General features: G+C 44.1%; 2 protein-coding genes across 2 annotated transcripts; both read left to right on the top strand.

The window, feature by feature from the left end:
- The first annotated feature begins 10000 nt into the window (after positions 1-10000).
- On the top strand, positions 10001-10932 carry LOC127810818 (VQ motif-containing protein 4-like). Its single transcript, XM_052350373.1, has one exon. The coding sequence runs from the start codon at positions 10118-10120 to the stop codon at positions 10808-10810; it is 693 nt and encodes a 230-aa protein (XP_052206333.1). The 5' UTR covers positions 10001-10117; the 3' UTR covers positions 10811-10932.
- An 8997-nt stretch (positions 10933-19929) lies between these two features.
- Positions 19930-22056, top strand: LOC127811152 (uncharacterized). The gene has a single exon (XM_052350860.1). The coding sequence runs from the start codon at positions 19930-19932 to the stop codon at positions 22054-22056; it is 2127 nt and encodes a 708-aa protein (XP_052206820.1).
- Positions 22057-22809: the final 753 nt, after the last annotated feature.

Raw genomic sequence — 22809 nt, 5'->3', positions numbered from 1 at the left:
AGGATGTCTATCCCTCATTTGTAAAATGGCCAAGCTCTGCTGAGGTTATAGAGCTCTTCTGGTCAGGAATAATGTGCACTTGCAAACCTTTGGCAATTGTCACAGCGCTTTACATGAGCTAAACAATCATTCTTTATTGTTGGTCAATAGTATTCGGCTCTCAATACCTTTGTTGTCAGGGACTGTCCTTCGAGATGGCTTCCGCACACTCCTTTGTGCACCTCAACCATGATGTATGTGGACTGGTCGGTGTTAACAAATTTAAGGAGTAGTGTGGAAAGGCCTCTCCTATATAGCTAATCTACAAGGTAAAGAAGCAAACTGACTTTTTGAGTTTCCTAACTTCTTCAGCATCAACAGGGAGCATCCCTTCTTGTAGGAATCGGATAATGGCGGACCCCCAAAATTTCGATGTTGTCTCCACTGCTTGAACGTCGAATAAGTCGACAGTGGGTGAGTCCAAGGTTTCATGTATAACAGACTAGTTGTTTCCAGACTTTTTGGTGCTGGCCAGCTTTGAGAGCAGATCTGCTCGCTCATTTTATTCCCTGGGGATATATTCAATTTCAAAATATTCAAATGACTTAGCTAAGGTTCTGACCTTATTGAGGTATTGACCAAGTTGCGGGTCTTTGGTCTGGAATTCGCCTTTGACCTGATTGGTTACCTTGCGACCACCCGGGCTACTCCCATTTCTCTTGCCAGATTTAGCCCGGTTATGAGGGTCTCATATTCTGCTTGGTTGTCGGTTGCCTTGAAGTTGAAGCAAAGGGATTGTTCAAGCATCAGCCCACTGGGTCCCTCCAAGATAATTTTGACTCTGCTCCCCTTAATGTTGGAAGCTCCGTCGAAAAACAGTATCCAAGGATTAGACTTCGGGCTCAGATCAAAAAAAGATCATTCAGCGTAGAAATCGAACAGTACCTGAGATTTGATGTGCTTACGGGGCTGGTACTGTATACCGAATTCGGAGAGTTCAACTGACAATGCGATCATCCTTCCTGAGAGTTCCAGCTTTTGAAGCACTTGTCGGATTGGTTGATTGGTTTGGACCGTGATCTGGTGACTTTGGAAGTACGGCCTAAGTTTTCAAGTGGTCGTTACCAATGCCAATGCTAGCTTTTCAATCTTCCGATAACGCAGCTCAGGTCCCTGTAAGGTTTTGCTAACAAAATATATCGACCGTTGTGACTTGCCTTCCTCCCTAACCAGTACTGCGTTGAAGGCACTATCAGTGATGGAGAGGTAGAGTGAGAGTTCTTCCCTGGGCTCTGGGTTTGAAAGAATGGGGGGCGCCGCTAAGAGGCCCTTAACGTCTTGGAACGCGGCTTCACATTGCTCTGTCCACTGGAATTCCATTGGCTTCTTTAAGCATCGGAAGAATGGCGCACCGCAATCTGCTGATCTTGAGAGAAAGCGGGATAGAGTTGTTATCCAGCCTGTTAGTCGTTGGACCTCCTTCACATTGGCAGGGCTGCGTATCTCGATGATGGATTTGCATTTATTGAGGTTAGCCTCGATTCCCCGACTGGTCAACATGAAGCCAAGGAATTTGTTGGCTTGTACTCCGAACGCACATTTATCAGAATTGAGCCTCATGTTGTGCTGTCGAAGCTAGCTGAAAATCTCGGATAAGTCTGAGCAGTGGTCTTGGCCTTCTACCGTCTTGGCCACAATGTCATCTACGTAGACTTCAATGTTTACGCCAATCTGCTTGGCAAACACCTTATTCATTAATCACTGATATGTTGCGCTCGCGTTCTTCAGTCCAAATGGCATGACCCGGTAGCAAAAGTTGGCATTCTCTGTTATGAATGTCGTTTTCTCCTCATCGTCAGGGTGTAATTGGATCTAGTTGTACCTGGAATAGGCGTCCATGAAACTTAAGTATATGTAGCCCAAGGCCGCATCTATGAGCCAGTTGATATTGGGCAGCAGATATGAATCCTTCGAGCATGCTTTATTCAGGTTGGTGAAGTCGATGCACATTCTTCACTTACCCGAGAATTTCTTTACCATGACCACGTTGGTCAGCCATGTGGTGTACGACACTTCTCTGATGAATCTTACTTTGAGAAGTTTCGTTGTTTCCTCGACCACCACGCACTGCCTTTCCTCTCCCAGCTTCCTCTTCCTCTGGGCAACCGGTTTCATATTTGGATCCAACGCCAACCTGTGGCAGATGAAGGATGGATTGATTCCAGGCATGTCAGCAGGTGTCCAGGCGAAGAGGTCGACATTCTATTGGAGTAGGCTGACCAATCTTTCTTTCAGCTCCCTTGGCAATGTGGAGTACATGTGGGTTACCTACTCTAGGCAGGGACCCATGCTTACGGGATGAAGCTCCTCTATGGGCTGGGGGCGGCTGTTTAAGAGCTAGCCTCGTGGGTCCAACTTGGTCGAATGCACACTGTGGTGTGAAACCTCGCTAGTAGTGCCTGTGACTTGACTATTGCTGCTAGAAGCTCGATTTCCCTCATCATCATTGTCGGGTTCAAGGGCTTCGAGCCTTGAGGCTGTCGTGGTAACACTGTCCGGCTTCTTTCTGGTTGGCGTGTACAACTCCGACCTCAATGGCTGATATTGGGAACTTCATAGTCAGGTGGAGAGTTGATACAACTACACCCAAGGCGTTGAGAGATGGGTGACCAAGGAGTGCGTTGTACGGTGTCTGGCAGTCAACGACTAGGTACTGAATACTAATTGTTTTGACGAGAGGGGTCATTCCAAATGAAGTCAGCAAATCAACGTACCTCTTGACGCCTACCTGTTCCCCGGAGAAGTCAATTAGATTCTTGTGGAATGGATTCAACTCTTCTTCCGGGATTCCCATCCTTCTTAGAGTCGACAGATATAGCAAGTCAGTCGAGCTTCCTTAGTCGACGAGGACTTTCTTTACTAGGAAATTGGCAACGATAACCAAGACTACCATAGGGTCGTTAAGGTTTTAATCAATCCCCTCGAAGTCCCTGTCAGTGAAGGAGATCACAGGGAGTCGGGCCATTCTTTTTGGCTTCCTCTTTGCATTGTTTACCGACATTACTGCTCGAAGGTGTCACTTTCTTATCGAGCTTAGGGGTGTGCAATTGGTTATAACCGAACCGAACCGATTGATCGGTGCTGTCGAACAACGATAGATTAGATGAAATATAGATTTGGATTTGCAATAAGGGTGCAACCCAAAGTCGTCTCCCAACGAACCTCAAACGGATCTGTCAAAACAAGACTAAACGAGGGGGGTTGTGATGAAAACTGAAATATAAACGTTCAAGAATGAAACAACGATGAAGTAAAACATAACCCGCTACAAACCCTACCTCCTTACCACGGTAATCCTCGTCTCATTTATGAAAACAATCTGTTTTGGTTTGATTTTCTTTTGATTTGAAAAACTCTTCTACAACCATAAAAGATTAAATCCAATCGAGCAATCGCTCATACAAATATACCGTTTCTTTCTAATCAAAGCCTCAACCGAGTACGTCAATTAAAATCATCCAAAGATCATGCATGCATTCACACAATCGCATAAAAGAAACATACATAAACTTAGAGAAGGAAAGAAACAGAATCATCAATTAAAACATGAAAATCGAGTTCCAAACCGGATTCAACAATATGACCGAGACTCAAATCGGGCAAGGGGTACGAGAATGTAGCGAATCACAAGCAAATTAGCCTTCCATCTTCTTGGTTGAAATCATGAGAAATCTCCCAAAATCGGCCCCCCTCAATGCCTCTTAGCTAGCTCTTATTTATAGGGTTTTGGAAAAGAAAACCTAGGCTAAATGGGCTTAGGGAGGAAACCCTAGGTTACCGCAACTTCACAGCCGATTTCGAATAGGATAAAGTGCGTTCTGGGCTTCGTCCCCTTCATCAAAATTGTAGATCAGGAAGAGTAGATGAATTTGGGATTTTAAATCACTTGATTTGGATATCGGACGCCCAAGTTATGGCCTTTTAAAGATTCAGCATCTGTGCAGCTTTCCTAATTTAACCCAACTTTCTGGTCCCGACTTTGAAGCGATGTTTGGAGGCCCAAACGAACTTGGATTTGGACAAACCATACCATTCCAGAAAGCCCAAGAAGTCCTCTACAATATCTCTGAAGACATCATTCACGTTCTGGGATTGTAACTTGGCCAAAAACTTGAAAGAAGCATAGAAGGTCAAATCTGTCAGCACACTTTTGCTTCTTTGTCTCCAATCTCCTTGTTTCCCTTCTTGCCATCAAAATTCCTCATGACCCAGGAAGCCCTAATCTGTTCAAAATAAGAAAAAATAGTGTGAAGCCCAATTCCTATAAATAAAATAAAACAAAATCAAGATGAATAAAATGACACAACTAACGTGCAAAAAGACTAAATATGAGGGCTAAATAATATGAAAATATGCGCTCTATCACCGATCGAAAATCATGAACCGAATCATATGTAATAACCGAACCGAACTGACCGACTAACCCTAACAAACCGAACTAACCAACATCTAAATCGTGATAACCGAACTAAATCGAAAATCGAACTGGAATACAAAATAACCAACAGACCAAACATTAGTTCAGCCTTGCTGTTGTCGACGGCCACCTAACCTGTCGGTGATTCCGATAATCGAAATTGATCATCGGATTCCCCCAACCACAGTGACCCACAAACTCAAAAATCAAAAGCATCTAATGGTTGGATTTTAGTAAATCTAGATTTCAATGTAAAATAAAAGTAGCCAAAAAACTTACCGAAGGGGCCATCGGTGTCGTCTTCGTTTTCATCTTCGCCTTTCGGCTTCATCTTCACCATCAGCAAGGGATGGTATAGAGAGAGAGAAAAGGGACGAAGATATGAGGTGAGGAGATGATTGGCACTGTCGGAAGGGACGAAGAGAAAAGTCAGAAGACAGGCATCGCACTATCGACGACGGCGAGGGATGGAGATGCTATTGGCGATGGCGAGGGATAGAGATTGGAGAAGGCTATCGGCAAGGGATGGAGATTAGAGAAGAAGGGCTAGAAGGCTATCGCCTACCGGGATTCAGGTGCCGCATGGGGGGTGGAGGGGTGGCCAGTTCGATTTGGTTTGGGGGTACATGGTTCAGTTCGGTTTTTCAGTTATTTATATCAAAATAACCGAACAAAACCGAATAACCAATTTTTAGAAGAAAATATAACCGAACCAAATCGTTTTCTATAAAAAAAAAAAAAAAAAAAAATTGAACCGAACTGACCAAACTTGTCGGTTCAATTTAGTTAGTTCAGTTCACTCGAACTTATGCTCACCCCTAGCCGAGCTAGAATCTCCTATGCCCGCGAACCCTCTAGAAATGGTGTTAACGACCCCGGCTATCTGATTGTTCAGGGGCGGTCTAACATTCCGCCTTTTGTCTGCTCATGGTCACCTCTGGGGTTTACGGCTCCTTCTCCTGTCCGGATTGCCCTGCGGAGACCATCTTCGATCTGTTCTGTAAATGTATTGGCAGAGGTTGCATTCTCTAACTAGGCGCTCGATCTGGTCCTTCAAGGCGGCACATTCTTCAGTTGTGTGCTCGAACATATGGTGATAATCACACCACTTGCTAGCATCGGTGTTGCCACGATGAGGTTGTTGGTCCGAGGTGTCTGGGAGTGGGATTATCCTCGAGTTGTAGACCTCTTGGAGAATCCGATCTCGCCCAGTCATAAGAAGAGTATGGGTATCATAGTGCAATTGGGATGGTATAGGGAGTCGGGTTGGCTCCCTTCGTCCCCTATCGCGGTCTTTGTTATCTTGTCTTCGGCCGGAATCTCTCTCGAGATTGCGCTGGTGTTCAGTAGGGGGTCTTGGTTGGTGGGTTGGTTGTGGCTGAGCTTGCGGTTAGGTGTTTCTGTGCCTGGCAGCCGACGCTTCCTCCATGTTTAGGTAGCTCACCGCCCATACCCTGAGATCGTCTAGGTCAGCGGGGGACTTTCTGGCCAACGAATCAGTAAAGGGGCCTATTTTTAGCCCGGCCATGATAGCGTGTAAAGAAATCACTAGGTTGAGGTCCCTAATCTAGATGGCCTCCTAATTAAATTTGTTCAAGAACGTCCAGAGTAGCTCGTGCTCACCTTGCTTCAAGTTAATAAGGCTGGCCGACGTCTTGCAGTGAGCTCAGCTTGTAGAAAAATGGGTGAGGAAGCGGGCAGCTAACTTAGAGAAGTCGTGGATGGAGTTTGGCTCTAGGAAAGAGAACTACAACATGACCGACTTCTTTAACGTGCTGGGAAAGGATCGGAACATGATTGGATCCGTACCTCCACTCAGTAGCATTGCAGCGTTAAACATGGTGAAGGTGGTCTTGAGGATCGATAGCACCGTCATATGACTCTAAGATACCAAGAAGGCAAAAGCCATCCGGCAAAGGTACGACCATAATGAACTCGAAGAAATGATGGCTTAAAAAGTACAAGGATGTAGAAGGTGGGGGGAATAGGGGTATGAGTAGCTTGATGGTGTTGGTGGCGACTACCCTCTGTGTCATAGTCAACCCGTTCACTGCGTTGGTTATGCTGATGATTTCGGGTTAACTCAACAATTTGGTTTTGAAGCTGTTGGATGGTCTGGAGGGGGACCTCCATGAAAGCTAGGTTTTCTGAGATGTTGTTAGTGACGTCTGGCTGTTGGTTAGGGGTGCTTCTAGTTCGCACCATGGGAAGGTGATGGGATCGGCTTGAAAGGCTCTGGTGAGATTGTAGGGTAGGTAAATTTTACCAAGCGCCACATGTTCCTTCCTACCCAAATGGATGGTTGAACGGGGGCTTGCAACGACAAAGGATGGACTCTGATGATCAGATCCGTTAGGGGGTGGTGGGCACCTGTAAACACTCTGACATTCAAGTGAGTAAGAAAGTAAATGGACATAGTATCGATAGACTAGAAGAAAACATACGTTGGCTCTGAAGAGAGCTGGTTTATATAGAATGAGGGAAAGTTCTCCTGCATACATGTGTCATGCGTTTGTAGGGTGATGGGACTGGATATCCAGCGTTGATGGAGCTTCCCGATGGTAGCATGGTGCCGACGAGACCCTCATTAATGTGAATGGAATCCATCATTAATGAGGATAGGATCTTGAGCAGACGCGGGAATACCCAACATGCAGTTGTAATGATGTTGTTGCAGGCCGGTGCAAAGCCAGAGTTGAGCCAATGCCAAGATTGGGCCGCAGGCCGAGATCGAGGTAGGACGGAGCTTGATTGGTCCATGGGCCAAGATAGGGCTTAATCGAGCCAGAGGCTTGATTTGGGCCGGTCCACAAATCTCTCTCTCCTTCTCCCCCCAAATTCTCATCTCGAGATAAGTGGGTTTCACTAAAAACCCATCAATCGCAATGAATTTATGGAGAAATGACCCGTCAATTATGATGAGTGTTTTCTCTAGAAATCCTAAATCACAATGGCTTTGTAGAGAATATTGGCAGTGGAAAAGAAATCCCATCATCGACCCATTTGTCCTTCTATCTCTTTATATCTCTATTTCTCTCTTTATGAACCATTATCATCTGATGACAGGGAAGGAAGAAATCTCACCACCAACTGTCTCTCTTTCTTTCTATATCTCTGTCTCCTTCCCTCTTATCTCTGTGTTCTCTTTGGCCATTGGACTAATGGACTCTTCTATAAAAGAAGAATTATCGCGATATTTCTGCCCTCCATGCATCCACTCTATTAGAGAAAATTTTAACTACAAACTCACTTAGACCAAATTTGTCAAATGCTCAACTAAACATTGTTATCCTTAGTTGGAAAAGGAGTGGAATTGAATATTGCCAGGTACGGTACTGAAGAACCCAAGAGGAAATAATATAAAATAAAAAATAAAAAAAAACTAGACAGCCCTACACACAGCACAACGCAACACTACACTACACTGGTAGAGTACAGAAGAGATGGTATTATTATTGGAACATGGATTCATGTGGTCCTTCCGATTCCCAATCCCCTTCATCTCCAATGTCTCCACCCCCCCCCCACACCGGGGGGAGGGGTCCTACGTGGTACTATAGTACTCCACCCCACCAACGTGTGTTCAACTCTACGTTCCACTTCCAGTTACATTTTTGTCCTTGGATAACAACATCTATATATAGATAGATAGATAGATAGATAGATATATAGTGACCATTCACCCTCTTCTTCTACCTCATTAGTAGTGTTAATGGCTTAATCATTAAAATTGAGTTGCCACCCCCATTGCTATATGATCCATGCTATATAATTAAGTAATTAATGGTGCCAATTACAGGTTTATTATGCCACAATAAAGAAGAATTAATTAATTAATTAATTAGACTGTTTAATACGCAAGAGTTGACTAATTAAAGTGGGTGTTGAACCATGGAACGTGTGTCAAAGGTCAGGTGGCAACCTGACCATTGCTGCTGCTGCTGCTGCTGGTGGCCAATGGACCAAACTTTATGCCTACTGATCAGTACTTCCAGAATCCACAATTATAAAAAAATAAAAAAAAAATTGTATGCCTTACAGTACTGAAATGATATGATGGTGACTCTAAATTCTTATTCATACCCAATTAAACCAATAAAATAATATATAAAAATATTATCTCTACAGTAATCAACACACCACTAAGAAAACACAAGGTACCATTCTTGAAGCATTTGTGCCACCACACCACTTGGGAGGGGACTGAAGGGGCGCTAGCTCTAAATTACTTGATTCTAAGGATACATATATAAACAAATATGTCCATCATTTAGCTGATGGGTTCTAATTAATTAATTCACTCATTCTCTTGCTGCTGCACCAACCCATCACCTTGATTTAATTTCTAAACGTTGTTACATTGTAATCAGACCCCTCCAACAAAGAAAAGAACCACATTGGTGGCTTGGCTTTGCTAAGATTTGTACGTACTGGGTGACTAATTAAAGAACATTATGAATCATTTATTATATATGTAGATTACAATTTTTTTTTTATTTGTGACGACAAGATGATTTATTATATGGTATTATTATTATTATTATTATGAGGGTATTTGGCGCCCCTACTTTTTATTCCAATATGAATGGGAATTTGGTTCCTTTCCTCACTTTATGCTCTCCAAATGTTTACAAGTGCAGCAAAGCATGGAATCCTTTTGAGAGGGTGGGTTTGGGAGGGGGAGTTTGCTGTAGATAAAGTTCTTCATTCAAAATAATTATTGATGACCAATCCATACCCTATAATAGTCACCCTCTCGCACCATCTGGTGGTTAATTGATTATAAAAATATAAAATATAAAAAAAATTTATTGGTCAACCAATAACAGATTACACAAAATTTTATATAATAATAACTGATAGTAATTGATTATAATATTTAAAAATAATAAGAAATTATTTTGATACAAAAGTATAAACCCTAAATGTAAGGGTTTCATGAAATTTACAACAATTAAATTAATTTATTTGACCGTGTTAGAAGGTGAGATGGTAGGAGCGTGCAAATCACGTGTCAAAGCTGTGCAATGATGAAAAAGTGCTGGGAGTACTTACCCATCATCATCATCATCATCATCATCATCATCATCAATCAAAATGTGGTAAGAAAGACATATCCCAATCACCGTACTCGCCCCAGCCAGACAGCCAGTCAGTCAGGGGGCTCTGAAGTCAATGCCCCTCCCTCCCAAATGTTTTCTATTTATTTCCATTTTCACCCAATAAAAAGACACAAAAAAAAAAAAAAAAACCCAATATCGTATTTACAAATATATCCACCATTTTCACTCACATCCTTCCTTCAATTCCATTCTTAAATCTCAAGTCAATGGATTTGGATACATAACCTTTTGTATAATATTAATTTTATATATTATCAATTTTCTTCATTTATTATATATCTTTTTAATTTAATTTATACAATCGAATCAATATTATGATTTTTTTTTAATTAATTAATTGACATTGGAGAGGTATTTGACAAGTATCGGGTCGGGCCGGGCACAAATATCCCCGCTTTCTCTTTGTCCATCAATCAAACCAACCCTTGTTATTTTCCACTCATCCGTCGATCTCTTCTTTTTCTAATTAACCCCTTTCTTCCTCCCCAACTCCTTTCTCTCTATTCTATTCTCTACACAGCTGTTGCAGAATTCATCAATGGAGATCGCCTCCAGAGCCCAAGACAGAGAGAATTCCTCTCCAGTAAACTCGCCCCACAGCAATGGAACCAGCAGCAGCAATAATGGAGGCCTAATCCACCAAGTCCACACTGCAAAACCGGCCATGCCGTCCAGATCTGAGACCTCCAATAATCCCTACCCAACCACCTTCGTCCAGGCCGACACCGCCACCTTCAAGCACGTCGTTCAGATGCTCACCGGCTCGCCGCCTTCTTCCAAACCGCCGTCCGCCGATCCGCCTCCGCCCTCCCGAGGCGCCGGCAATATCCCGCCGATCAAGAGCACCGCGCAGAAGAAGCAAGGGTTCAAGCTCTACGAGCGCCGGAGCAGCCTCAAGAACGGCCTCATGATCAGCCCTTTGATCCCCGCTCTGGCTCAGAATTCCGGCTCGATGTCGGCGTTCTCTCCCGGCCGGAAGCTGGAGATCTTGTCGCCGAGCATTCTCGATTTTCCGTCCCTGGTTCTCAGCCCGGTGACGCCGTTGATCGAGGACCCGTTCGACAAGTCTTCGTCGCCGTCGGTCGGAAGCTCCTCGGAGGAGGAGAAGGCGATCGCCGAGAAGGGGTTCTACTTGCACCCGTCGCCGAGACCCACCCCGAGAGAGTCGGAGCCGCAGCTTCTGCCTCTGTTTCCGGTGACGTCGCCGCGAGTGGCCGACGCTTCATCTTGAAGGTACTGTAACTAAGAGAGTAACTCAAAAAAAAAAAAAAAAAGGATTTATGGCTTCTTCATCTGTACAATTTGATCCGTCCGTACGTGTCTCTAATTCCAATATTGTTCTCATTTTCTTCTCGATCTCCTCCACTCCCATCTTAATTAGTCTCCTCCACAATTTACAATTTACAATTAATTACTTCCATAACTAAAATTGTACCAACCATCTCAATCCCATTTATTTAGCATGAGAATAGTTAATAATTACTCCTCACTCACCAACCATGCATACTGATCAAAACTCCAAATCTAATTAAAGTCAGTCTCCTCCATTAATTTGTTTTGTGCTAATTTTCAACCCACAAAATTAGTACTGAACTTCAAATATTAAATGGCACCCACCCAGTAATTATAATGTAACAACAGTGCTGTTTTTTTTTTTTTTTTTTGGTACCTTTGAGTCAGTCAATTTTTATGTGCAGTTAGTTAATTTAGCCTTAATTAGATGGGCAAAAAAAATTAAATTTATGGGTAAGTATAATTGAATCCATAAACATATATGTATTCCATGGATGGATTCAAATTAATTAAAGTCACAATGGGGAACTGAAAAAAGAAGTCAATGGGAGGAATCAAACTATATATGGAGGAAGATAAGATAATGCATGGCTGCTAGCTAGTGGATGGGCATCCAATTCATATTCACTCCACACATTTTATATATATATATATATATTATTATATATGTTCATAGCTAGGGAGAGAACTTTGAGAAGTACGTACCTTCTGCAAATTAATAGTTATTTATTGTAACCTTAATTAGCTAGACTAGCTAGCTCTATATGGTATATATGCACCATCCATCCATCCATCCTAATACATATGTATATGTACATGTGTGTCTGTGATCATTTTAGTGTTGTAAGATGATATTTTTAAAGATATGAGCATTTTGAACTTTATAGTTAATTTATTTGATGTACGGTAAAGAGTACCAATCATCACAAATTTATGTGTGTATATATATAAAGTAGAGAGGGAGAGAGAGAGAGAGAGAGAGAGAGAAATTAATGGGCATTGCCCGATCATCTGTGTGTGTAATCATATATAATGGTTTCTTAATTTTGGATTGGCAATTGTTATGGCAGCAGGTAACAATTAATTGTTAAAAGTGATGATTGGATTGGATTGGATTGCATTGTGATGGTTGTGTTGTAAGGACTTAGTCCCCAAGGCATGCACACGTCTTATTGCTTCTTGTCTGAGTCGTAATCCAGACAAGTCAACATTAATGTTAATATATAAATTTAACGGCCGCCTGCTTAATTAATTACCACAATAATGGGTTTTCAACTAAAAGACAAGTCCCTTTCATTCTTATAACAAATTATTATTATTATTATTATTATTATACAAGTTGTAATTTAAAGATAACGTATATATCTCTTCAATTTGATTTTTTTTTTTAATTTTAAAATTATTGTAATTAATTTTTAATTTTTTAAAAAAAAATCACCATTACTAATGGTCATTAAGTAAATTGCGCTTGCACCCATAAATTTTATTTTTTATTAAATAAATTTTTAAACTTTTAAAAATAACCCAAATTTATTTAAAAGTTCAGAAAATGTTTAGGCAAAAAAACTCAAGGTTCAAGTGATATATAGTCAATTTATTTCGTGTTGTTAGTATTAGAATAGGTGTTGCGATTAATTTTAAGAATTAATTGAATCGATTTTAAAATTCAAAGAGTATAAATTAAGTTGTTGAAATTCTATAAATTAATTTAACTTAATAATATTGATGAGTAGAAAATCTGAAATTTAAAACAAAATTACTAAAGATTCTTATGTTATGGAAACAAACACCAGCCATTGTATCATCACGAGAGGTTTTGAAGTTTTCTAATTTTAAAACTAGAAAGAAAAACAATAATATATAATAATAATAATGAAAAACAAGGCAAGACAGGTTGGATAGGCAGGCCAAGCTAGTTTGACCCGCAACGCCCCATTTGTTCATAATAATACGGCTTTTGATATTCAAACATGAACAGCCACAAAGGCCTATCAGTAGCTGAAAACATCTTCATGCATTGAGAAGAACGAATATTCAAGCCCCCGGCCATAGCCCAATGGTTGAGGGCGACATGGATTGCTCTCAAAGAAATTTTGAGCTGTAGACTATTATATAGTTAGGGTTGTAGATTTCGTGTTAGAATTTCGATCCTATATTTTGTGATTTAACTTCCTACAAAAATTTTAAAACTGAGCTACAGCAACTCCCGAGTGAAGAATTTCACCTTTAGTAGCTCCCAAAAAATGAATATTGAAATAATTTGTATGTCCGTACGCAGCACAAGGGGAGGGGTGGTTGTATATTATTATTTATGACTAAGAAAAAGGATGCCTTAAATGACGTGAGAGAGAGAGTGTGTGAACAGATTCACTGTTAAGGAGAGAAATTGGGATACCCCTCCCCTTCCCTTCCCTTGCCTTTGATTTGTCCTTTCTTTCTTGTATAATAATATGCTTTCACATTTGGTTGGGTTGCCAGGAAACTACGTTTGAACAAGAATTTGGCCATTGCCGTGTTTAGCCCTAATTTGAATGCAAGTTTACACGCACGCACTCACCTCTCTAACAGATTCATCCCGTTTTTGTCGGCTAACTTACCAATATTCAAAGCCAATTCAAATTAATTAGTCTGCAATTTGTTTAGTTAATTCAATGATTACTACTCATAACTACTCCATTTCTCTTCTTCAAAAGTGTGATGCAATCTGCTTTAAATTGCGCTACACCGTGTCTTTGTTTTTCCACTGCATGGCCCTTACTTTTGCATCCCCACCCCCCCCCCCCCCCCCCCCCCCCAACCACTTTATTTTTACACCATACTTCATGGTTAGCTTCTCGTACTCACAATAAAATTGTTCATCTATAAATAAGACATATATATTTTATTTTGCTAATCAAAAAAGAATTAATTTGACATCAGACAAACTTTATTAGAGTTAAGTATAGTCAAATAATTACCCCCCCTGTTGTAGCCTGGTAACAACAATGAATTTATAAAAAAGGAAACTGCAGATGGATGACCTTCCGATGAACGATTCAAGCGATGGGTGACCCTCTCGTGATGTGTCTGAGCGATGGATGAGTCTTCCGAGGTGAATATGTCGATGGGTGAGCCTTTTCTGCCAGGTTGAGAACAATGGGCGACCTGTCGGAAAAAGAATCGGTTAGGGACGCAGGCGGAGGTCCCCGCGTGAACCCTCCGATGCTTAAATTAGATCACCGTAGGAGTAGAGTACTTCAGAGTAAGAATGTAAATATGAGAGCGAGAGATTGCATACCAAATGAGAGAAAATGACCTCCTATTTATAGCGATAGGAGGGGCATCCATGTGTCGCGCGCCCCGAGCTTTGCGGCAAGAATCTCGGAGGGGCATTGACCGAGTCTCGCGGGAGTTGGTTTAAGCCGATTATTTCAGAGGCGTCGGCGCAAGAATAGGGGGCATGTGGATGTTAGTGCGGCACCCTGGGTGACCCTCACTTGGGGGTATGTACAAGCACGGGCAAGGAGAAAACGAGGGGCCGTGCGCGTGGGTAGACGGGGCCGAGTGAGAAGGGGCCATGCGCGAGGGCGGGCATGGGAGGCCACGCGCGTGAATGGCCGCGCTCACGGGCGGCTGCGTGCACAGATGGCTGCGCGCGCAGGGCGCCGCAAGCGGGGTGTGTGCGGCCGCCTGTCCGTAGGGGCGCGCTCGGCCGCCCGTGCGCAGGGGGGGGCGCGCGCACGCTCAGCTGAGCCCGCCCCCCGAAGGGGGGGCACTCGGGGGTACCTCACCCCTGAGTGACCCTCTCTCGAGGGGAGGGCTGCGTGTGCGCGGCCGCCTTTGTGCAGGGGCGCGCGCGCGACTGCACGCGCGCAGCCGTGCACACGTTCAGCTACGCACGCGCAGCTGAGCGCCCCCCCCCCCCCCTCCCGAGGGGGGGCACTCAAGGGTACCCTACCCCTGCGGGCCAGGGACGCGGCCCCCACCAAGCAGCCGCATGCTGCTTGGCCGCGCAAGCGCGGGGCTGCGCGCGCATGGAGGGCCGCGTTAGGCATGCCCGCGCCCCTAGGTGGCCTCCTTTGGTCACCCAGGCCGCCACGTGGCGCTTGCATTATCTTTACGCATAACAATTGCTCCTTACTCTTTTTGTCGAGAATCTCGGGAGAAAGAGTATTTTGTTTATGCTGCAATTCTATTTACAAGAGACCACTTTCATTTTGAGGAGAAGGTTTTCTTCCGTATCTGTCTCTTCCAACTTCAAGTCTTTCGGGTTTATTCTTTCCACAGTGTTTCTCAAGACCACTATAAAAGGATGACTTGGTCTTTTATTTTTTTCATTGCTCAACTACTCTCTCGTAAGGATCCTCTCAGCATCCCAGGCTTCTTCACATTATACTTCCTCATCCATGGGTCCAATTGCTGGTCGTAGCTTCTCATAACCCTCATCCATGGGTCTTGTCATTTACCTCATCCATGCGTGAGTCTACTCATGGGTCTTTTTACTTTCTAGGTGTGACCCTCACCTATGGGTCTTGCCCTTAGTCTTATGTGACCCTCATCCATAGGTTTCATCATTAGCCTTATCCATGCGCGAGTCTTCTCATGGGTCTTTTTACCATCTAGGCATGACCCTCACCCATGGGTCTTGCCCTTAGTCTTATGCGACCCTCATCCATAGGTTTCATCATTAGCCTAGTCCATGCGCGAGTCTTCTCATGGGTCTTTTTACCATCTAGGCGTGACCCTCACCCATGGGTCTTGCCCTTAGTCTTATGTGACCCCCAGGAGTCATAACTCGCTTGAACCATTCGTTTTTTGCGGCCGCGCCTTAGGATTTAAGCACTCAATATGGGCCGTTTTAAGAATGCTTTACCACATCCACCTCCTGCTCCCAATGTATATATATCTTTGGGACAACGGTCTTCGGTGAAGGGGAGAGAATTAGCTGGGATACAGTCTCGTTTCCATATTCCAATTGATCATCATATTAAACTTGCTACACCTAAAGAGACAAGTACCGCTATGGTAGGAAGACATGGCTTCGGGGTATATTTGGCTTCTTTAAGAGCAGGTCTTCGTTTCCCCTTGTCTAACTTTGGCATGGAGTGGCTCGATTATCATTGCATTGTCCATGCTCAACTTCATCCTAACGGTTGGGGTCAGTTAGTTGGCTTCACCATCCTTTGTCATATGATCCAAGTACCTCCTTCCGTAGAGTTGTTTGGTTGCTTCTATAAGTTGAGGAGAGTCGAACGGAGGGGCGTCTTTTTCACACTTCAAAGGATTGTGGGTCTATCTCCTCTCTTTCAAAAGCTCCAAAATAAGGTGGACTTCGAGTCCCGATTATCATTGCGTTTCCCACAGATGGCGCCTATTGTTGTTACCAGGCTACAACAATTGGCGTCGTCTGTGAGAAATGCAAACAAAAAGCTACAGAACTATTCCCTCACTATGGCTCAAACCCGAAGTAATCGTCAGACCCTTTCCCGGGGTACCCAATCACCTCGACGAGAGACCCTCGCTCGAGCGAAAAAACAACATTCATCTGCTCATGAAGGCCCGCTACCCCTCACCCATGGGGGTCATCCGCCCCTCACCCATGGGGGCCAACCATCCCTCACTCACCAGCAGCGGCCTCTTCCAGAGCCCTCTCATCCATTGGGGGTGCAACTTCAATTGCCGCCCTTTACTACCCTGCATGTTCTCTTAGGACCCTACCCAAGGATACAAGTCCCATCTGTCGTTCCTTGGGCGGAGTATGAGGCTCTACGATAGCAACATTCTGAAGGAATGCAAGCCCTTCGGGAAATAGCGGGCATCTTGCAAAGTTTGGTTCCTCACGGGACAATCCCAAAGACATTAAGAAAGTTTATGCCAGAGATAGTTCCCTCCCACAGGACACGTCAGGAGGTATTGGGGGATGGCTCCTACCGAGAAGTGAGCCCTGAAACCCATGTTCAACATGTCCATATTCGAAACGATCCACCAAGATCCCCTTTAAGAGGAGCTCATAGCCAAATCTCTCAATAGCGAGAAAAACGAGGAGCAACTGATCGTCGAAAGACTGAAAAGCGAAGTCCACAAAGAGGAAGATACTCTGAAACGGTAGCCAGCACTCCTATGGAAAGAGATCGGGATTCTAGACAAAGAGATGGGCCTGATGACAACCCTACCGCATTTAGTGCACGGGAGACAACCGACATGAAAAAAATGATAGAGCGGGTACTGCAACAGAATAAGTTATTACCTGCTCCCGAGGAACAATCCCGAGGAAAGCTACCATTCGTGGCAGAAGTAATGGAGAAACCTTTGCCGAGAAAGTTCAAAATGCCCCAGATAAACCCTTATTCAGGCAAAGACGATCCCTATGATCACGTGCAAAATTACGAATCTTTAATGATGCTTCATGGATGGGACGATGAGATAATGTGTAGGGCATTCCCCTTAACCTTAACTGGGCACGCTCGAGCCTGGTTTAATGGTTTACCCGAAACATCCATTTCTTCATTCAGGCAGTTAAAAACAGAGTTCATTAAGGCATTCATTATTAATAGTCAAAGGAAGAAAGACGCAACGTACCTTCTTAGCATTCGGCAAGGGCATAAGGAAACCCTACGTCACTACGTGGACAGATTTCGAAATGCCACGCTTGAGATTTGCAATTTGCCTATAGAAATGGTTGTGTCCGCTATGTTCCAAGGAACACGACTACCCCCTTTGCAAGAATCATTGTCTCTAGACCCGGCGAAGTCTTTCGCATACCTGTTCGTCAGAGCCAATAAGTACATACTCCACACAGAAATGATGAGAACAATAGGGGGAAATGAAGATGGAGAAAGGAAAAGAAAAGAGCGAGATAATGAAGAAGGATTGAATCAGCGAAAAGAACGAACCAAGAGGTCAGATACGGTTGGACCACAATTCCATTATTACACTAGGCTCAATCAACCCCGGTCAACTATACTGGCAGCAGTAGAGGGGTCGGGCCTTCTCCAGCTTCCGAAAAAGCCAGACCGTCCCATGGGGAGAAATCAAGAAGAATACTGCAGATATCATCGAATTCGAGGGCACTCTACTGACCAGTGTAGGGAGTTAAAAAACCAGAGTGAAGCACTCATTCGGGAAGGGCACTTGCAAAGGTATGTAAGGACTGAAGGAAGAAACGACCGAGATCGTCAGAGAATGGAAGAAAGACCCGAGGATCAAGATAGACGAAATTTGCGGCAGAATGAAGACAGAATTATGCCCCCCCTGCCCCCCCCCCCCCCCCCCCCCCCGACAATGAGCCAACACATCAAGCCATTCATGTCATCTCTGGGGGTGAGACTCTAGCTGGGAATACTTCTTCTTCTCGAAAAGCCTATGCTCGTCAGGCCTACCAGGTCAATTCAGTGATGGAGGCAAGAGAAGACGAGGAGCCCATCACATTCACCCCTGCTGATAGGGGTAATATAATACTCCCGCATGACGATCCAATGGTAATTTTTGCAATTGTCGCCAAACACCCTGTCAGTAGAATCTTGGTGGATAGCGACAGCTCTGTTAATCTGATCTATTGGAATTGTTTCGAGCAAATGCGTATGTCCCCTGACCGATTGAAAAGAGTGTCATCTCCCTTGAACAGCTTCACTGGGGAAGCTGTCCCAGTGGCGGGATCTGTTCAATTACCAGTCACATTGGGTGCCGACCTTCAAAGTGTGACCCGATAAGCAAATTTTATGGTGGTCAAAGCCCCTTCAGCAGCATACAACATGATTTTAGGCCAACCGCTCCTCAACTATATGAGAGTTGTAGTGTCCTCTTGCTACCTATTAATGAAGTTCCCCACGCTCTCAGGAGTGGGGCAAGTTCGTGGAGATCAGAGGAAGGCGAGGTCCTGTTATGTGTCATCTACAAAAAGAAAAAGGACAGAAGAGACTTTGTCTATTGCTGAGAAAGCTATACACAAATCCTTGGCAGAAGAGATTGCTCGCAAGCCCCAACCAGTGGAAGAGTTAGAAGCGATGCACTTAAGCGATACAGACCCCGAGAAGTTGGCATATGTTAGCACACAGCTTCGGAAATTGGTAAAAGAAGAAATCATGGAGTGCCTAAGAAAGAACTTGGATGTCTTTGCCTGGACACCAAAAGATATGCCAGGGATCAAGCCAGACGTGATATGTCACTATCTGAATGTGGACCCTCAGTTCAAGCCTGTCTGACAAAAGAAGAGGAATATTGCCCTGATAGACTATCAGCATTAGAAGATGAAGTTGATAAGTTACTACAGGCAGGTTTCATTCGACAGGTCTTATACCCAGAATGGCTGGCAAACGTCGTCATGGTTAAAAAACCCAATGGAAAATAGCGCACGTATATAGACTTCACTAGCCTCAACAAGGCGTGTCCTAAAGACTCTTACCCATTGCCTCGGATCGACCGTCTCGTGGATGAAACATCTGGGTATCAATTGTTGAGTTTTCTAGATGCTTTCTCGGGGTATCATCAAATAATGATGTATCCTCCAGATCAGGAGAAAACATCATTCATTACAGAGAAAGGGATATATTGTTACCAAGTTATGCCCTTTGGGCTCAAAAATGCGGGGGCCACCTATCAGCGCATGGTGAATAAAGTCTTCAAAGAGTTATTGGGTGATACCATGGAGGCCTATGTTGATGATATGATCATAAAAAGTCGGGAGAAGGAATCGCACGTAAAAAAGCTAGCGCAAGTGCTCGAGGTTTTAGGCAATACGAAATGCGCCTAAACCCAGCAAAATGTGCATTTGGAGTTCAATCTGGAAAATTCCTAGGGTATATGATCACGCAACGGGGAATAGAGGCGAACCTCGAAAAAATTCAAGCGATACTGGATATGGAACCCCCAACATCAATTAAGAAAGTGTAGCGGTTGACAAGCCGGATGGCGGCTCTCGGACGTTTCCTCTCCAAGTCAGCCGAAAGGGAACTCCCGTTTCTTCAGATGTTAAGGATGGAAAAAAAGTTTGAGTGGACAGAGTAATGTCAAAAGTCGTTTGAGGCATTAAAGGAATACTTGAAAGAAGTTCCTTTGTTGACCCGACCCGAAACTGGAAAAATGTTATATTTGTACCTGGGTGTAAGTGACAAAGCGGTGAGTGCAGTGTTGATTAAGAAGGAAGGACCGGTGGACCGGCCGATGTACTATGTCAGTAAGGTTCTACAAGGCCCAGAAACACGTTATCCCTTCACTGAAAAGGTGGCGCTGGCCTTGCTAAATGCCTCCAGAAAATTGAGGCCGTACTTCCAAGCCCATTCCATCAACGTACTGACGAACCAACCACTGCGGAGCATCTTACAAAAACCTGAATGTTCTGGTCGTCTCACCAAATGGTCCATTGAGTTGAGCGAGTATGACATACACTTCCAGCCTAGACAAGCCATAAAAGGGCAAGCGTTGGCAGATTTTATTGTTGAATGTACTCCCTCTAAAGAACCCAAAGAAGAGAACAGAATAGAATGGCTATTGTTCGTAGATGGGGCCGCCAGTTCACAAGGGAGTAGAGCTGGAGTAGTGCTTATCCCACCAGAAGGAGAATCCCTTGAATACTCTTTGAGATTTGCTTTTCCAAGCTCGAACAATGTGGCCGAGTATGAGGCACTAATTACCGGTCTAAAGTTAGCCCGAAAGCTTGAAGTAGCGCAATTGGTAGCGCATAGTGATTCTCAGTTGATTGTTCAACAATACTACGGGGAGTACGAGACTAGAGAGCCGGTCATGGGACAATACCTGCAAAAAGTTAGGACACTTGTGCAATTGTTCGAAAGTTTCCAGTTAATGCAGATCAACAGATCCCTCAATGGTCATGCGGATGCCTTATCCAAATTGGCATCCACCAAAGAAACCACTGGGAGAACAGTATATGTAGAAGTCCTTCAGCGACCTAGTATAGACGAGCCTGAGGTAGCATGCATTGAGAATGATAACGACTGGAGAACCCCTTTTTACAAATATTTAACCATGGGAGAATTGCCAGCAGACCCGAAGGAGGCCCGAAAAGTTAAAATTAGAGGGGCTCATTTCACAGTGATTGATGGAACTCTTTACAAACGAGCTTACACTATGCCGCTCCTCAAATGCTTAGGTCCCCAGGAAACTGATTACACCTTGGCTGAAGTTCATAGCGGAGTATGCGGTGAGCATCTCGAAGGAAGGGCCCTAGCAGCCAAAATCCTAAGGGCAGATTTCTTTTGGCCCACGTTACAACAGGATGCCCAAACGAAGGTCAGGGAGTGTGATAAATGTCAAAGGCACGCTCCGATTCATTCCGCTCCAATATCGCAATTACAGCCCACATTACAGCCTATCCCCTTCGCTCAATGGGGCCTGGATATTCTCGGCCCATTCCCACGAGCTACGGGGCAAAGGAAATTTCTTCTGGTAGCAACAGATTATTTCACCAAGTGGATTGAAGCAGAAGCCCTAGCCACTATCAGCGCTAGGAAAGTAGAAGCTATGGTGTGGAAAGACATTATATGCCGGTTTGGTGTCCCACGAATCATCAACACTGATCATGGAAAGCAATTTGACTGTGATTCTTTTCGAATTTTCTGCAAAGGCCTAGATATTCAGCTAAGGATTTCTTCAGTGGCATATCCCCAGGCAAATAGACAAGCCGAAATTAGCAACAGAACAATTTTACATGGTTTGAAAACTCGGCTGGAAGGCTCAAAGGGAGCATGGGTTAATGAATTGCCTACCGTCCTATGGGCCTACCGAACAACCAGCCGAGTCTCAACGGGCGAAACGCCCTTTAACTTGGTGTATGGGACAGAAGCTTTGATTCCAGTAGAAATCTCGTGCAAGTCACCCCGATTGGACGCTTATGATAAAAGTGGCAACTCAAATAACTCTGATGCACTGAAAGAAAATCTTGATCTCATCGAGGAACAGAGAGACAGGGCAGCTGTACGAATTGCTGTTTATCATAAAAGGGTGGCCCATTATTACAACTCTCGAGTAAAGAGCCGGCCTCTCAAGGAAGGAGATTTGATCCTCAGAAAGTCGATCATCACCAATGCACTAAGAGAGGATGGAAAATTTCGGGCAAACTGGGAAAGGCCGTATCGCATTCAAGAAATGATAGGCCCTAGTACATGTATTCTCCAAACACTCCAAGGTGAAACCATGAGCAAAACATGGAGTACAAATCACCTGAAATTGTACTCTCCTCCTGACATGTAACGCAATAATAATATGAACCCGACGAGGGACCGTGGACGTAGGCACATTTTGTCGAACCACGTAAAATACGTGTCTTCCTTTTTTCGCTTTATTTCAGACAAGGGAGAAGATAGCTTTTTGCTTCCCCGCAAAGTAGTATGACAAGTCTTCCCGGAAGTGAAAATTGGCGAGTGAACTAATATCCCGCTAGTAGGTTGCTCTACTAAGCCCGATAGCAATACGTAGGGCCCTGCCATGCAGTGCACCATGAGAAAAGCACGGCTCAATTGGCCCGGTAAATGTAATAGTTGCCCTGCCTCAAAGCCAAGTGGCCCGGCCAATGAAGTAACAAATACGTCTAGCACAACTCGCCAATATTGAAAACGCGAGCTATCCCGCCAGTCTATTTAATTGACCTGGCTTGATAGCAAGAGGTCAAGAAATTGCCAAAGGACCACTAAGGGCCTGAACGCCCATAGTCCACCTTGTGGTAACGACCTAAAATCCCAGACCCTCCATGGGCAACAATAATGAAGAAAACCAGCGAGATGCAGCCATTGTTAAGAGACGAATCTTATTCATGCAAATAAAAGACACTACACTCAACAGAGAAAGAGCTACTACACTTAAAAAAAAAAAAAAAAGGGAAAAATGGGGGTCTATTCTAAGTCCGCTTCCTCCTGCCAGAACTGGGAGCACTGCTACTCGGAGTAGATGGGGCCTCCCCTTCTCCTTGGCCCGAGGATGCAATAACTGTGTCATCAGCTGTAGGTA

The sequence above is a fragment of the Diospyros lotus genome, chromosome 10 (genome assembly GCF_014633365.1).
Source record: "Diospyros lotus cultivar Yz01 chromosome 10, ASM1463336v1, whole genome shotgun sequence".
Taxonomy (NCBI): domain Eukaryota; kingdom Viridiplantae; phylum Streptophyta; class Magnoliopsida; order Ericales; family Ebenaceae; genus Diospyros; species Diospyros lotus.
This window is presented reverse-complemented; position numbering and strand designations above follow the sequence as displayed.